Source organism: Bos indicus, chromosome 10 (assembly GCF_029378745.1).
Source record: "Bos indicus isolate NIAB-ARS_2022 breed Sahiwal x Tharparkar chromosome 10, NIAB-ARS_B.indTharparkar_mat_pri_1.0, whole genome shotgun sequence".
NCBI classification, from domain to species: Eukaryota; Metazoa; Chordata; class Mammalia; order Artiodactyla; family Bovidae; genus Bos; species Bos indicus.
The window spans coordinates 3,304,556-3,321,339 of record NC_091769.1 but is presented as its reverse complement, the minus strand read 5'-3'; the positions used below and the strand labels follow the sequence as shown (position 1 = coordinate 3,321,339).

Genomic DNA, 16,784 nt, shown 5'->3' with positions numbered 1-16,784 from the left:
TCTTCTTGGTAAAGTGGACCAGATTTGTAGCATTTTTGTCATTTTCCCCACTGTGTTTAAGAAAAAAGGGTGAAAGTCATCAATGTTTTTTGATCCCATTATAACTGTACAGGTCATCAGCATACCACCAGAGGAGAGAGGAAAAGAAAGCCAATTAACAACAGTTCATCTTCAGCCTGGGAGAGCAGGTAGGACATACCGTACAGGGGCGGCTGAGCTCGTCACCTCCACCCCACCAGCCACCCGGCCTGATCCTGTTCATCTTTGTTGAATCTGGTTTCCCTATGGCAATACGCCACAGTTCAGATCCTGAAGACGAGCCTTCATCCCACCCTCCACCACATCAGTCATCTCACTGTGATGACATGTGCTCATGTACAACAGTGCAGAGAAGGCCTCTTGTTTCTAGGCAAACGCTGCAGAGAAAATGCTTGCTACTGAATGTGCGCCATGGTCTTTGCCCGAGATGTTTTGACACGGGCGTGAGCGACAAAGTCCTAAACACACATCTGCTCTCCTCTGTGGCCAGTTGTATAAAACTGCAATAAGACACACTTGATGGATTCACGATTTCAGAATAGCTGCCACAGAAGCAACCTGTGTACACAGTCTCAGACTAAGTGAGGGAGTGAACGTGAAGCGAGGGGGCTGGATCTGCATCCCCAATGTACAGAGCACCCAAGGGACCCACTCTGAGGCGGGAGGCAGAACACGGCCCAAACGTAGTAACTGAAAAGTAGGTACGTTGTCAAAAAGGATAAAAAACGACTGTGTCAAGCAGATACACTGAAAGAAAAAAACAAGAATACAGAAGATTAAGCTTAAAAAAATGATATTAAAAAAAACCTACAAGAGCTAGTGAATTGCAAATCAAGGATATTTTGAAAAGTAGTTTTCAGCCTTAATATGGTACTGTTGCCTCTCCCCGCCCCAAGCAAATTAGAGATTTCTCTTCATATCACTATTGCTTAATTTTTGAGTCTGCCCAATGCATTTTCATTAAGTATCCTCTTTGACACAGACAAATGAGAACAAAGAGTGAGGATTCTTGACTAAGATACTAGTGGAAAAGAAGTAAAATTCTTTGCAAAATAATTTTCAACAATAGCATCAAAATTTACATTACCCACAAGTTTAAGCAGTAAGCTGAAGCTTTAAATGAATCACACATTTAACTAAATAAACATATCTTAAGCTATTTTTGCTTCAAAGGACAGATAGCAATTCATGCTCTTTGATATAACAACTTTTTCCAAATGTGGGGGGGATTTACCAATATGAAAACTGACCTAAGGCAAGTTCCTAGAAGCCAAGACTTTCATCTTGAATTTCATAATTAAATCCAAATAAATGAAATTAAGTGTTCAGTCAACAATTTTGCTTGAATATATGACTAGAAGCACTAGATATGTCTGTGAAAACGCATGAGGTAACTATTATAAATCTCACAGCCATCACTTTTGTATCATTTTATATGCATCCAATTTCAATAAATATTCAGTCCAATTATTGTTTTTCAATATTTTAAGTAATCTGTGACCTTAAAAATAAACCCAGTACTAGGATACAATTTCCCTTGACCACTCATGAAAACTTTAAGCAGTTTAAGGATTAGCACTGTGTATTTTTAACCCTCTTGACAGCAGACACTATCCTCAGAAAAGCACTGCTCGAGACCATGACAACCATACTACACTGCTTAATGCCTCCTCCCCAAATTCAGTATGTTAGAGTCAAAACCAATACATAAATATTACACACGATTTCCTTGGAAGACCAAAATGTTCTGATAGAAGACCACCTCAGTGGATAAAACCAGTAAGGGTTTCTACAGTCAGATTATTTTGTAAAAACCTCATCTTAATACCTTCTGGATAACCACGATGGGTAAATACATAACCAGGTAACAATGCTCAGACAGTCAAGCAAGCACATGGCAAGTTACAGATGTAAAACACTGGCTATTACAATTCCTTGACACAGTTCAGTTTAAGGTATATAATGTCTAAATTCCCATGTGTTTCACAAACTCAAAAAGCGAAGAAGAAAACTCACCCAACACTATACTACACACATTACTAACTCATTGTTCACAAAGAGAGATAGGCATAATACAGATGCAAGTAATGGTCATTGGAAATGAAACAGAAGGGGAGATATAAGCCATCTGATAAAAGTAAACCCAATCACTGAACAACAAGTATTTTGAGATATTACTTGTCATATTGACACACAAAATTCTTCTCAATTCTTTCCAACCAATGTACTCCAAGCACGATGGTTGAGGGTGGTGGCATGCTAAACAAAATTTAACAGAGATAAACCTAATCCAGAAAAAAGATTTAAATATATCATAAACCTTCAAATGAATACAGACAGAAATGCTGTCAATTACAATCCTTTCTACATATGCCTTTGGTTGTTTATTACCTCTTAACCTTTCAGCAGGGATTTCCTATCAGAATTTTCCATTACAAATTATTCCCTTTGCTTACTTTTCAGGGTGCTGTACTTAACTCTTTAAGTCACCAGGGTCCTAATTAGATGGAGATGCCATCAAGCTGTGACCTGGGTTCCTGAAGGAGTTAATGTAGCTCACACAGAACCTTGCTTCCAGCGAGAAGCCAAACCTATGGTAGGTTTACAGGCAAAACAGCTATTTTTGTAAAAATGGTGAGCCTGACATCATAGTACTCTAACACTAGTTTACTGATCTGAAACCTGACAACCAAAATGTACACTTACTTCCTCAGATGGCCAACCTGCCCACAGGGAGAATCTGAACTAACTCAGTTTAAAAAAAAAATTGGCTATCCTTAATGGAGAGCAAAGCTTTTGTTAAAAAAAGAACACACACAACAGCTATTTGAGTTTAAATGTTAATAAACTACTGAACCCTGTTTTGAATGCACACCTTTTTCTTTCTGTTCCCTCCTGTAAGACTTGAAAAAGAAGAAAAAAATATCACCACTGTTTCCCAAAGCCCATGGAGGCTGTGCTCCAATTCCTCCCCTTTCACCCCGACAACCCCCAAAGCAGCTAACAGTGACCAGCAGTGACACCTAAACAGCCTTCAGCACACAGCAGGCAGCGTTCTAAGTGACACATATATATGTGTACAGTTACACATACAGGCACACTCAACTCTCACAACAACCCGATGAGAGAAGTACTCTATAGTCCCCATTTCACAGACAAGGACAGCGAAGTGCAGAGAGACCACGCAGCATGCCCAAGGTCACACTGAGACCACATAGCATGCCCAAGGTCACACTGCTAGTCAGCGGCAGAGCTGGGTGTGAGCCCAGGCGGATGGCTTTAGAGTCAGTGCACAAAGCCACAGGACGATGCTGCAAAACACAGTAAACAATTCAAAAGAGAGTCTGATGCTTTGCTCAGCAGGGAAGTTTGCAGAGAACAATTTCGGAAATTATGGTTTTCACAGCTTCCTAGAATAACAAAGATTGGGAACATCTGTGGACAAAGTTATCTTCCAATACTGCTTTTGCATCATTTCTATACAAACTCTATCAAGCACAACTACCCTTCGACAAACCTGGTTAGCCAAGATTCAGAAACCAAAATCAAGGAGAAATAAGAAGCTATAAGAGGCTCCAGGGAGGCACATTTCTAGATTCACAAAGTAGGACAGTACTCAAAACATGAACCCAGTAAGGTGAACATAGACACTCCAGAAAACAATTATATCAGATATTTAACAAAGCGGTTTGTAAGTACTTTCAAAATCAACGAACTGATATAAACTTTTGGGAGGATAATTTGACAAATTCTCAATTGTCTTAAATAATATCCTTTAAGTAATTACTGCCTTGGAAATTTATCCTTAGGAAATCATTAGACATCCTTATATAAATTCATTTGCAAAGTATTTATTATATAAATATTTATAATAGGTTCTTTTTAATTTTTCTTTCTAATTTTTTTAAGTGTCCAAAAATAAGGGAAAGAATTAAACTGAATATACCATATGATGCAAAAAAACTGGAATAGCCAATGGCATGGGGACATGAATAGAAAATTACATGAAAAGAATAATAAATTTCTTTATACTAATATATAGCAAATATCAGGTCCATGTACTTCATATAAACACATTCTATCATCATAATACTTGTCTCTGGGTGGTGAGATTAAACTAGCATTCTTTTCACATTATCTATGTTTTATAGATTTTCTAACATAAATATTTATTAATTTTATCATCTGGAGAGAAAATCAAAATTTTTAAGAGAAAAGGCATTTGGTCATAAAGCCTAATATATTTTCATTCTTAAAATGACAAGCCCATGAGTCTTGTTTCCTTCTTGGATATCATGAATAGACTGGCTGATCATCAGCACAGAATACATGGATTTCAGCACAGAATCTGACAGTCCTCATGACATTCTTGTTGAGAAACGTAGGCTGCCCTATAGTCAGGGCCCACAGAGTTGTTATGACATGAAAGGCCGAACCAAATACCATGGCTGAGCAGATGGCGAACTGCAGAGAAGGTCCTGCTTCTCAGCTCTGACTGTGGCTCACTCATGCCTTGGGCATGCGTTTCTCAGGTACGCTTTTCAAAGTCACGACTAGTGAGAAGCTAGGGGCAGAGGTGAGTGTGGGCAAGCGGGGTGACAGCCACTAATACTGACCATGTTTCTGGAACAGAATTGAGCACTGATTTGAGTTTTGCCAATGCCATAACCAATCCATACACAGCATTTTCCATACCTAAATAAAGTGTGTGTCAAATAAACATCACAATTACAGTTCAAAGAATTCTGACAGGCTGAAACACTCATCTGAAACCAAGATGCTATTTAACAGAGTCAATAAATGTAAAGCCATACGTTCAATTCAGTAACAATTCTACAAGTGTACTTGGCAACAGTTTGTGTGAAGCAAAGACCATTTTAGAGGAAATAACAGTTGGTACAATGAAGCATTTTTGACAAAGGGAGGTAACAAGTTCACCGGCAGATGCTACCTGAAAATACTGAATACATTTCTGACCTTCTTATTCAAAGAGGGAATTCAACAAAACAGAGTCGAAGTCCAGAAGGATAGGATCAGGGACATCCTAAGTGTGATCAGGAATATTCAAAGGAATTGATACTGTTTAAATAGGAGGCATTTAAAGAGACCTAAGGCAATGGCACCCCACTCCAGTACTCTTGCCTGGAAAATCCCATGGGCGGAGGAGCCTGGTGGGCTGCAGTCCATGGGATCGCTAAGAGTCGGACATGACTGAGCGACTTCACTTTCACTTTTCACTTTCATGCATTGGAGAACGAAACGGCAACCCACACCAGTGTTCTTGCCTGGAGAATCCCAGGGACGGGGAAGCCTAGTGGGCTGCCGTCTATGGGGTCTCACAGAGTCGGACACAACTGAAGCGACTTAGCAGCAGCAACCAACGTTGAAATGTTTGTTCTGCAATTCTTTGCAGGGAGGATTGACTTAGCCTGTTATACTGGAAACTGCAGTCTGGTTTCTGTTTCTACTGTTCTGCTGAAATTGTTCATCAAAGTCAGGGATGACTTCAACTCATTGAATCCAAAAGGCACCTCTTTACCCGACATTAACAGACTTCACAGTGTTCAGTACACAGCGTTGTGCCCACCTTCCAACACTCCCATCTCCACCTCAAGGACAAGTCATTCTTATTTCTTTTCTTTAGTTCCTCCTTCACAAAACCTCTAGATGTCAGAGGTTGATCCACTCTCCACCTTCTTCTCTCATCTATTTTCTCTCAGTGATTTTATCTATTCCTATGGGTTTAAATAGCCTCTATGCTGATTACTTGCTAACTTAAATTTCTAGTCCATACATTTCCTCTGAATTCAAGATTCTCTTGTATAATCAGAAGCACTTCCATCAGAAGCAACCCTGACTCCACATCCTACCCTTTGGTGTGAGTCCTCCGCCTTCAGCATCACACACTCAGATGCTCCAACCAGAACCCTGGGGATCATCTTTGCATCATCCCTTGCCCTCACCTGTCATAGCCAATCACTAAAACGTCCATTCTTCCTCCAACTTGGGTCTCAAACCAGACCATTTCCCCTCATTTCCACTGCTGTTAACCAAGCCAACTGAGCATCATCTCTACAATGTGAGTTGATTAAGAGTCTAATGGTCTCCAGACCAATCTCCTCAGAGCCTCCCCGCCGCACCCACCAAACAAAACATATGTTTAAACAGGAAGCTGGATTGTGACTTGTCTTTGCTTCAATGATGGTCTCATGCACTTTGAAGAAGGTATCACAAAGTATGGGCTCAGGACCCTTCAGTATAACAACCCTCACACCACCCAGTACCACTGTCCCCTTGCCTGGACTACACTGATTTGCTCTCAGTTGTGTAAGTGCAAGAAATCCTTTTCAGTCACTAGGACTTGGAAAAGGTTTTTCCTCCAGACTCTGCCAGTAACTGATAACTTCCTTTACTTTCTATCTTGGTTTAAAAGTCATTTCCTTGGAGAATACTCCCATAATCACCCCATCTGATGACAACCGTTGGCCCCTAATGATTTTCTACCACAGTCCCTTTTATGGGGGTTTATGACACAACTTATCACAACTTCTAAGGATGTTCTTCCTTAATTTTTGTCTCTCTCCTTAGCCCGCCTGCATGGAATGTCAGTTCCAGGAGAGAAGGAACCTGATTGTCTTATTTCTCATTGTATTAGCAGAGCTCAAAAACTATTAAATGTTGAATATGGGAAGACTTCACCCCAACATAAGGAAAACCTTCCTAAAAGTAAGAGCTGTCTGCCAATGGGCCAGCCTGTACTGACAAACTGACCATCATGGTGAGAGGGTTCGGGCAGATACGGGGTGGCTACTTTTATCTGAGATGGCATGCCGGCTGGGATCCTGGGCCAGATAACACTTCAGGTCTTTCCAGTTCTAAAAAGAGAATTCTAAAGGAGTTTCAGGTTAAAAATATACTCCCCAAGTAGCAAACATCATATTATTTTCTAATGAGCAGAAATTCTCTCTAAAATAGCCTCATGAAACCACTTTATACCCTGACCAAAAGTAACTCCCTGAAGTTAAATCAGTGCCGGCTTCCTCTGTCCACCCTGCCAGATGTGGTTTGGGACGATGACAGCCCACAGTGGCCCTCTTACCAAGCAGAAAAAAAACACGGCCCAGAAACGTCTTGGCAGAGCAAGCGAACCCACTTGCAGTAAACCTAAAGTTCCAGTCTTCATTCATTTGTGATGCTGCTCTGTAAACACAGCAGGATTGCTTTATTTAGTGTCACACCCATTAATAATGCAGAGATCTTTACACGGGCAGGTGGAGGAAATTAGTCCTGAGTGATTTCGTTACTACAGGGTATACGTGAAGTCAGAGGGACTCAGAGTCTCATTACAGCTGAGGCAGAAGCTGATGGCAGTACAGACAGAGGTCACGGAGCTGCCCACCACACCACAAAGCGATATAAGCAAGGCACCCACCTCACAGCCTTTCAGTATTAAAATGAGTTAATGTTTCTCCACCTTATAGATATGGGAGAGATCGAAGGACAACTTGAAGACCATTCCTTCTACTCTTTCACCTTCTTTTATCTCCAAAGTTTAAGTTAAAAAAAAAAAAAAAACAAATTTGGCAAATATTTGCTTCTGATGGTAACTTTACAAGGATTGGCCAGTTTGTCAGAGGATTCAATAACGTACCACTAGACACTGCAAAATGTTGCAAATAACCCTATGAGACCGTGAGCTTTGTCCTTAAGGAATTTTTCACAAAAAATATTTTTCAAGAACATAGTAAACTTTGCAAATCCAAAGTTATTTAAAATTCCTTTTCATAACATTCAATGTAAACAATGTTGTGGGGAAATAATGTGTGGGGAAGCAGAGAATGAAAACTCTGAAGATCTTTCTAAAGGATTGGGGAGCAGTACCTTTCCATTTACAATACAAACTCCCTTCTACTTAACAATCTGTCTGCTGGACATTTATCATATGTGCATTCTCTAATTAGCAGATTAAAATAAGCATGTATGTTTTATTATGGCTTATAATAGCAAAAGCCTAGAAAACGCCAAAGGCCTGTCAGTAAGGCACAGTGTATCCATACAATGGGGTAATAAACAGCGGAAAAAGGCTGAGACAGGCCTCCACGTGCTGATGAAGAAAACTAAAATATATCAGCAATGAAAGCAGAGCACGTGTGTCTCTGTTGGTGTTGAGTTGCTAAGTGGTGTCCAACTTTTTGGCAATCCCATGGACTTGTAGCCAGGCTCCTCTGTCCAGGCAAGAATACTGGAGTGGACTGCCATTTCCTTTTCCCGGGGATCCTTCTGACCCAGGGATCAAACCTGAGTCTCCTGTATTGGCAGGTGGGTTCTTTTCTGCTGAGTCACGAAGGGAAGCCCTGTGCGTGTCTCTCAACACAAGTAAATATTCATTATTTAAGATTCTGGAGAAATGCATGAGAAATTTAAAAGTGGTTGTTTATGAAAAACAGGACTGAGAATGTGACTATCATATTTATTTTAAGCTCTTCTGTACCAGTTATTTTTACTATGTATATTTATTTACTATTATTTTACTCACAAGAATAGCAACTATATGCAGCATTTTCTGTATAGTCTGGAAGTATCTAGTTGCTCTCTGCAGGAATACAAAAGCAAGCATCCTTCCCCCGCCCCCTCCACAGGGGAGCCACAATCTACTCAGTGGACACTTAACCATCCCTCCCCAACCAGTCCAGGAGCCTTCAGAGTTTGTTAAAGTTCCTGTTCTCAGTCACTCCTTTCTCCTTTGTGTGGCCTACATGCACGAGTATAAAGAAATTTTAATTTTTGCCTTTCCAGTTTTAGATCTATAGCATCCATCTCTGAAAAGCTAATTTGAAGAAGAATGCAGTTACTCTACTGCAAAAGATACCAAAGAAAAATCAGTGTTTTCTCTAGTCCTCTTTATTATATAACTATATTACCAAAACAAAATCAAGGAAACAAAAGTGTTTTCAACTTTTAAGTATAGTACACTCCATTTTGCCACATCTTGTAAGAACCAGAAAGATCGTCCAAGATGCTTTCTTCCCAATCTTGTATTTGCCTGTCTCAAAAATACTAAATCGTTCTTTCAACTAAAATTCCTTTCACAAGAGAAACTCAACTACACTAAAGTTGAAAAGATAAAGTGAAATCTACATTCAACTTATTTGATATTAAAGATCTTAAAGAGCATTTGAGCATTGTTTTGTTCTTATTCCATCAAAGAAGAAGGGCAAGAAAAAGAAAAGTCACAGGAAATCATGCCTCTGTTTTCCCTATTATTTGATCTTGTACTTGAGATGAGGAAGCTACTTATTTAGTATTAGGTGACCTTTCCAAAGTGTATAAAACAATCCCCATAGTACTTTTTCTTTGTCAGAAGATTGCAACAAAAGGCATTTGCTAAAATTTATTTTACATATCAATTCATAATTTTTAAATTTTGCTGCTGAATATAGGAAAGTCAAATATCTATTTGAGAAAACCTAACATCTACTTATTGGAGAAGGAAACGGCAACCCACTCCAGTGTTCTTGCCTGGAGAATCCCAGGGACGGGGGAGCCGAGTGGGCTGCCGTCTATGGGGTCGCACAGAGTCGGACATGACTGAAGTGACTTAGCAGCAGCAGCAACATCTACTTGGCTGATAATGTGCCCCGCTAAACCTGATTTTACATAAGCATTCTGACCCACCCACCCCCAAAGAGTGACTTCATTTTTGTTTGTGGGCAGGGGTGTAAAAGTAATTAGTGAAATGAGCAGACTATGCATTGAGCTGGTGCACTGAGCTGTCTGTGGTACTGAAAAATGACAGCAAAGCTGCAATGTACTGAGCTAAGTCCTTACAAAGCCTCCCTATCACACTATTTTAATTCAACCACTTCCATCCATGACTCACCTGAACCATCTAATTTTGACAGACTGTTTATAAACATTTTATAAAAGGTCACACTGACTTGCTTTCCAAGGTTCTTCATGGAAATGTCAGGGCCTCCCCAAGCTTTGCAAAAGAAGTTCTAGTGGACAGGCTTTAACACTGACTTTTTCTGAGTGCAGTGAGAAATCCTACCATGCACCAAAAACCCATACTAGCTAGCTCTCACTACCCAACCAACATACTGCTGTGCTAACAAGAAAAAGATTAAGTGTCACGTAAGACTGAATGCTATGTCCAGGAACATGCTTTGAATGGTGGCATGACCCCTACAGTGAGTTCTTTAACTCAAAGCTAATCAATATACTTGGGATTCTTAATAATAAACTGAGAAGTACATATTTGCTTAAAACTTATGAAAGAAGTACATCTATACCAATGACATCAGTAAGTTAAAAAGGGCACACTTCACCACTTTCCACACATGGATACATTAGCCTGTGCACTTGACTTCACTGTGTTTCAGAGTGAAGTATTTCAGAAGCAATCACTGACTCTACTCTCTGGTTGAATTAGAACACACTTTTGTGGTTCTTGATTTCTAGCTCAGGGTCTCCATATTTATTTTGTCCTTTTCCATTTTATATATTTTTTTTAAAAAATGCAGCTCAGATAAAATTTGTAACTTTAGCTGGAGGAAAAAAATCTCTCAAGATTAAACAGTAATAGCTATATCCAAACAACTAAATGATATCACCCGAGCATCTAATTTGATCTTAAGTGTGGTTGGTTTGGTAGAAACCATGCATCACCAATTTTTAAAAAATCTAACTTTTTGTGATATTTATGCTGCCACAGCAGTAAAGAGGTTCACTGTGCTTATAATCCTTAGGTGCAGCATTCATGTCTTCATTTTTAACACCTGTGCTATATACATACTCTAATCAATATATCTATGCATTTGTATAACAGAAATTATCCTCAAAATTAGCCAGGAGTGGAATTCTTTCAAGTGTAAAGTGATTTTTAAAAATATGGTTTATTTTATTTGTATTACTTTAAGTTTCAACAGTGTTATCAAATATGATCAAAATTTTTTTACAACACATAATTAACATCCGGCCAGTGTTTGGAGCTCTCAAACTCTTATAAGTTATTTCAAAATAATTTCCCAATAAAAAATGAGTGCTTTCAGGAAGACAGTTTGTTCTTGATATTAACACCACCAGATGTTCTTCACCATGAGTGTCTGTTCAGCTGTGTGTTTTTCAGAAGGAATAGGAATAATCTGAAAGCTGATGTCTAAGTAAAAAAACCCAAACACCAAAAAAAAAAAAAAAAAAAAACCAGCTAGGTCTCTTTCCAACATAGATTAAGTAAAACTGCACTAGTCTTAAAAAAAAAAAAAAAAAAAATTAAGCTACTTGACTTTCATAAATACCTATGAAGATTTTGGAAAAATCTTGTAAGTTTATCCCAATTCAAATATCAAACTTTTGGATTTAGAGAGGAAACACAGACAGACATGTCATGTTTCCGGGCTCCTGACACGCAGTAGCAGAGCGCAGCGGGAAGCATGATGGGTGGGGGCTAGCGGAACAGGGCAGTCAGGCTCTGTACTGTCTAGCTGTGGCATCTGGCAGGCAGGTCACCTCTTCTGATCACAGGCTTCTCATCTGGTAAACCAAGTCAAACGGCCATTAGACCTAGTTCGTTCCCCAGCCTCAAGCATTTTCCTTCTAGTCAAAATGAAAAGATACTCTTATGTGTAAGTTACATTTTAGTATTACTTTAAAATATTCAAAGAATCTCAAAAGCCCATGATCACTAGTGTTGAATTAAAGATGGACCTGTGTAAATTATTCAAATTTTAGAGTTCAAATGTGCTTGCCTTCTTTGGCTAGTGCAGTCTTATTACTTACCTCTAGATATTCTTACTCCTTCTAATTCTCCTTCTCTATCCTTAATCCTTCAATTTCACAATTTTCAAAGTCTTTGCAAATTTGAAAGCATGCTTATGTAATTTTTCCATCCTCATGTGGGATCAAGTGTATCTTTATTTTGCCTGGGTAGTAGTTAAAATGGGTTTCTTCTACTGTCTTTGTGAATTACTAACTTAAAATTAATTTAACTTATAATTAATTAAATATAATTTAAATTTAATGGCAACTCCTAATGGAAAGCACCCTAAATTCAAGAGTTTAATAGTTTGGCCAAATAAATAACAGCTAATAAAAAAAACCAGAAAGTATATATTAGTGTAAATCGTAAACTGGAAAATCCCAATCTTTCTAAATTTTTGAAAACTCTAGTTATTTTATTCACTAACTTTAGTATGCTGTTGACCGAAAGCTACAGCAAAGTAAAAATCCTAAAGGTGACCCATGAATTTTAGATCAAATATTCTGAAATTGCCAGTTATTGGTCATATCTAACAACAGAGTTCCTGGCTGCATTTAGACAAACATTTTCCTAAGAAGTCCACTCACAAGGGCAGTGGCCTTTGCTCTTAAGTGACATTTTAAATAATAAATGTACCTAAAAATCTACCAAACTACCAGATATACAGAATTTGTATTCTAAATTCACAACAGATTCTTCTTTCTCTAATGTTAGGGTAAGATATAGAAAAGGTTAGAATTCTCCTCTTGCCTTATTAATGCACATTAGCGAGGAATATCCCAGGACTCTTTTCTTTTTTAAGCTACAGTTGGTATGGAAGGTGATACAGACAGGCACAATCTTCCCTAATGACCCATCCATCTTGTTAAATGTGTATTAAAGGAGAATACTCATCTACCCTACAGATTAAGGCTAGTGCTTAACTGGCCTTAAGGAAAGCATATGCAATGACAGTCATGGAGAAGTGGACCTACCTAAAGAAGAAGGAGGGGGGGAGGAATCTGAGGTTTAACAAATACATCCTGGAAACTACTGTGTATTTATATGCTGCACTGTTTTGCTTTCAACTTCTTGAAAGAACAGGTCAGGTGCTAAGGTAAGAACACAGCATGTGTCTTCTGTAACCTCAGGCAAGGACAGGAGAGCTTGGAAAAGCATCTGCTGCCTTGCACTTCCCCACGTTGGGGTCATTCATAAACAGTAGAGCAGTAAGTTACCTGTATTTCCCTGGCGTGGTAAACGATGATCAGACCAAGCAGGATGATCGTGGAGAGACTGATAAGGCATTTCAGAGCTAAGGAATACAGTGACGCCTGCAACAAAGACAGAAGCACTTTTTTAAAAGAAGCACTTTTTAAGCCCTGGGAGGGGTCGGCCAATCCCCAGCAATTGGATCTGAGCTCCCAGGGGGAGGATGGAGGTAGGGGCACCTGTTTTGGCTCTGTGATCCGTCAGGAAAGTGAGGAGATCAGGGAAGGCCAAGCAGCAGCGGGGGCCGCAACTACACGGACCCTAGTGCAGCTTGTGGCTCTCGAAATGAAATCCATGAGGAAATTAGCTTTGAGTTTAAGCCTTCGGGTTTGAAAGAGACCTCCTAAATCGTGAGCCTCAGGAGAGAAATAAAGCATGCTTTCCCCCAAGGAGTTCTGAAATCACTTCTTTAAAATACCCAAACTGACGGGGCATTCACTCCCTCCAGAACTTTGGCTGCGCGCGGAAAAGCTTCCTCTCCAGACTAGGGTTAAGGGTGCGAGTCGGAGTGGCACTCGTCCTCGCGGCGGACATCTCCGATCGTCAGGGGAAAGCTAGGGACCCGCAGGCAGAGAGTTCCCGCCAGCGACCGCCCCAACCACGAGGCGTCCAGCTTTGCGGCCCGGGAACTGTGGGCAAAGGGCTCGAGCACCTACCTTGTCGTAGGCGCCCCACGACAGCTCGGTCTCGATGACCATAACCACGATGCCGAACATGCCAAAGATGAGCGCATAGTCGCTGAGCCGCTTGCGCTTCTCGAACAGGGCGCGCCGGTGGCCCAGCTTGTAGCCGATGTTCTGGTTCTTCTTTTTGCTGGACTTGGTGCCACTGCTGCTGCCATGCCCGCTGCCGCCGCCGCCGCCACCACCACCGCCTCCTCCAGTGCTGCCGCCGCCGCCGCCGGCTCCGTAGAGCGCCAGGTTATTGGAGTTGTTGTGCTCCGGCTTGGATACCACGATCTCCGGGGCTGAGGACGAAGCGGCGGCGGCCGCGGCAGCAGACGGGGAGGACGCGCCGCCACCTCCTCCGACAGACATCGGGGGCTGTAGGGGCTGCGCCTCGGAGTCCATCTCGTGCAGGTTCCGGCGGGACGCGCTCAAGTTGCTGAGCGGCCGCATGACGCCCCCGTTGTACCTACAGCTGCTCATGGCTATTTCGGTGAAGGGGTTGCTCTCGCGGCGCGCCTGGGGCTGGTGGTGCTGGTGGTGCGCCGGGTGCGGGTGGTGGTGGTAGTGCGAGAGCGGGGGCCCGGAGCCCAGGCTGCCGAGGCTGCCCGTGGGGCTGGCGGCGGGCTGCAGGCTGTGGCACTGGTGGTGCTGGGAGGCGGACGCTGGCTGTTGCGCGTACTGCTGCCGGAGCGCACTGGCATGGCTGGACGGCGTCAGCTCGCTCACATTGAGCTGGCTGCCCCGGCGCGACGAGCAGCAGCAGCAGCACGACGAGCCCGACAGCGGCGAGGAAGTGCGGGTCCGGAAGGCGCCGCCGCCGGGCGAGGAGGTACGGAGCAGCAGGGACAGGTTATCCCCCGCCCCCGCCCCCGGGGCACCGGAGGAGGCGCAGCTGTTGCACCGGAGGCATGGGCTGCTGCCGCCGCTGCCCGGCTGCTGGTGCGCGAGATGCGGGTGGTGGTGAGGGTGCGGGAGGGACGCGAAGGGCGCGCACGGCTTGTCCTGGCTCTGCTGCTGTTGCTGGCAATGCAGGTGCGAGGAGCGCGGCGGCGGCGGCTGCTCCGAGAAGAAGCCGCGCTGGAACTGCAATGGGGTTTCCATGTCAGGGCTGTTAAAGCTGCAGGGAGACCAGGCGGTGGTGCACCCTGCGCAATGCGTTATGGTCGGGAGCGGAGACTCCTGCTGCTGGTGCGAGGAAGGGCCCATGCCGGCTCCGGTAGAATCCAGGCGGCGAGTCCGATTGGTCGGGCGCACCAAAACAATGGGCATGACATCACCTGCGGGGACCAAGACTGAGTTTGCGGCGCGAGGTTTAGGGGAGCATGTGTGTGTGAGAGAGAGATGGGGAGGGGGGAATCTGCAGGATGAAAACCCTAGGGTCCTCAGGCTAGGACAGGGGGAGGGCGAGGGTTCCACTTGCTGATGATCGGGGACTACCCTTGAGCCCCGAGGGCTGGGGAGTGCAGCGGGTTTGCAGTGAGAGGGGGAAAAGGTAGGGGCGTCCCTCCTTCCCGCGCCACAGCCCCCCTAACTGTTGCCGGACGTGCAGTCTCGATCACTTGCCCGGGCACTGCAGCACGTTGGGCCACCCCAGCCAGGGCGTCAGGCGAGGGAACGGTGCGGAACCCGGGGCCACTCCTTCACCGGCATGCACGCCTCTTAAGAGCTGCGGAGCAACAGCCCCCTCGCCCCACGCCTACGTCTCCCTGATTGTCCTACTGAGAGTGGGATGCCAACCACCCGCCAAATAACTGTGGGGACACCCACTATGGAGAGAAAAGGTTTGATGGCTAGCTGAGCCAGTGCAGCAGGGCTTGGTGAGAACCCCGGAGCCTGAGCCCCAGGTTGGCCGCGGCGAGATCCAAGCGGCCCTCGAGCCCTAATCTTCCCCCGCCCCTGGGCTTCGGCGCCTGGTAGTCGGGATAGGCTGCGCGGCGCTCTCGCCCTAGTGCGCTGCGGCGCAGCAAGGGTTAACCGCCTCGGCGCCTGGGCAGGGGAGGATGGGGGCGGGGCCGGAGGAGGGGATCCCCTCCGTCCTCGCGAGGAGCTGGATTGGGCTTCCCGGGTCCCCCTGGCGGGGGTGGAGGGCTTTCCCAGCTACCGCCGCTCACATTTGCGCCTTCTGCGGAACATGAGGGGCTGGCGCCCCCGGCCGCCGGGTCCTGGGTTACGCGCTCAGGCCCTCTGGCCACCCCAGTGGATAGGTCCGTGGGCTTTTCCTGCCTTGGAGAAGACGCTTGCTTGAGGGTCTTGGGGGATGCTCAGCGACCGCCAGCCACCACCAGCTCGTCTTCTGTTCCTCTTCCTCCTCTCCACCTGCAGCACAGACAAAGCAAAGGCGGATCACTGATGCGCGACACCGAGCATCTTCTGTGCCTGACTGCAGCGGAGGATGGAGAGGGGCTGGCGCGGGCTGATTCACACCGTCAGTCACACGCTGGCTGGGAAATTATTAACAATGAGAACTCGGGCTGAATAATAGTTGCTTGAGGACAGTACTGGAGTTTTGCTCTAGTTAGGTATAATATTTATTTGCTAATAAACCAATAAAAATTACGTTTTGTGTCTCACAAATTTCCTGTGATGTGTTTTCCTTTTAGGCGATACATTGCACTAACAAAGCGGCAAGGGAACCTTTCAAGGGTTCTTTGTTACTGCTCCATCTTACGTCTTTGTCGTTTGTATTTCTTTGTAAATCGAGATCCCCATTTCCAGAAAATGGAATGAAATACACTGGCCAGTTGAATATTTACTTTTTAAATTGTGATTTTAAAGCATGATTTTTATGAGAGACGTTATAAAGAGTTAGACTGACCAAGAAATTAAAGTGAAAGCGGATCACCTTCATTAGGTAATTGGAATTCTCAGCTGGATCCAGTTTCTTGATATTCTACTCGGCAGCTGCCCTAAAGTTGCTTACAAGGTACCTGCTCCTAAGAGAGTGTATGTGTTTCAATGCTATGGAGTGAATAATTCATTTTAGGATATCCTTTGGACATGAGTTAAAACAATTTAAAAATTTTTTTGTGCATCCAAGCAAACAAATCCAGGAGAAAAAAAAAAAAAAG

General features: G+C 43.5%; 1 protein-coding gene across 1 annotated transcript in view; it reads right to left on the bottom strand.

The window, feature by feature from the left end:
- Positions 1 to 16,784, bottom strand: part of KCNN2 (potassium calcium-activated channel subfamily N member 2) — a 503,725-nt gene that overhangs the window by 159,754 nt on the left and 327,187 nt on the right. The window contains exons 3-5 of the mRNA XM_070796821.1: positions 15,828 to 16,032; positions 13,705 to 14,993; positions 13,015 to 13,110 (exon numbers count right to left, since the gene is read on the bottom strand). Of these exons, the coding sequence (XP_070652922.1) occupies positions 13,015 to 13,110; positions 13,705 to 14,993; positions 15,828 to 15,849 (1,407 nt within the window). The 5' untranslated portion in view covers positions 15,850 to 16,032. The remainder of the gene's footprint in view (positions 1 to 13,014; positions 13,111 to 13,704; positions 14,994 to 15,827; positions 16,033 to 16,784) is intronic.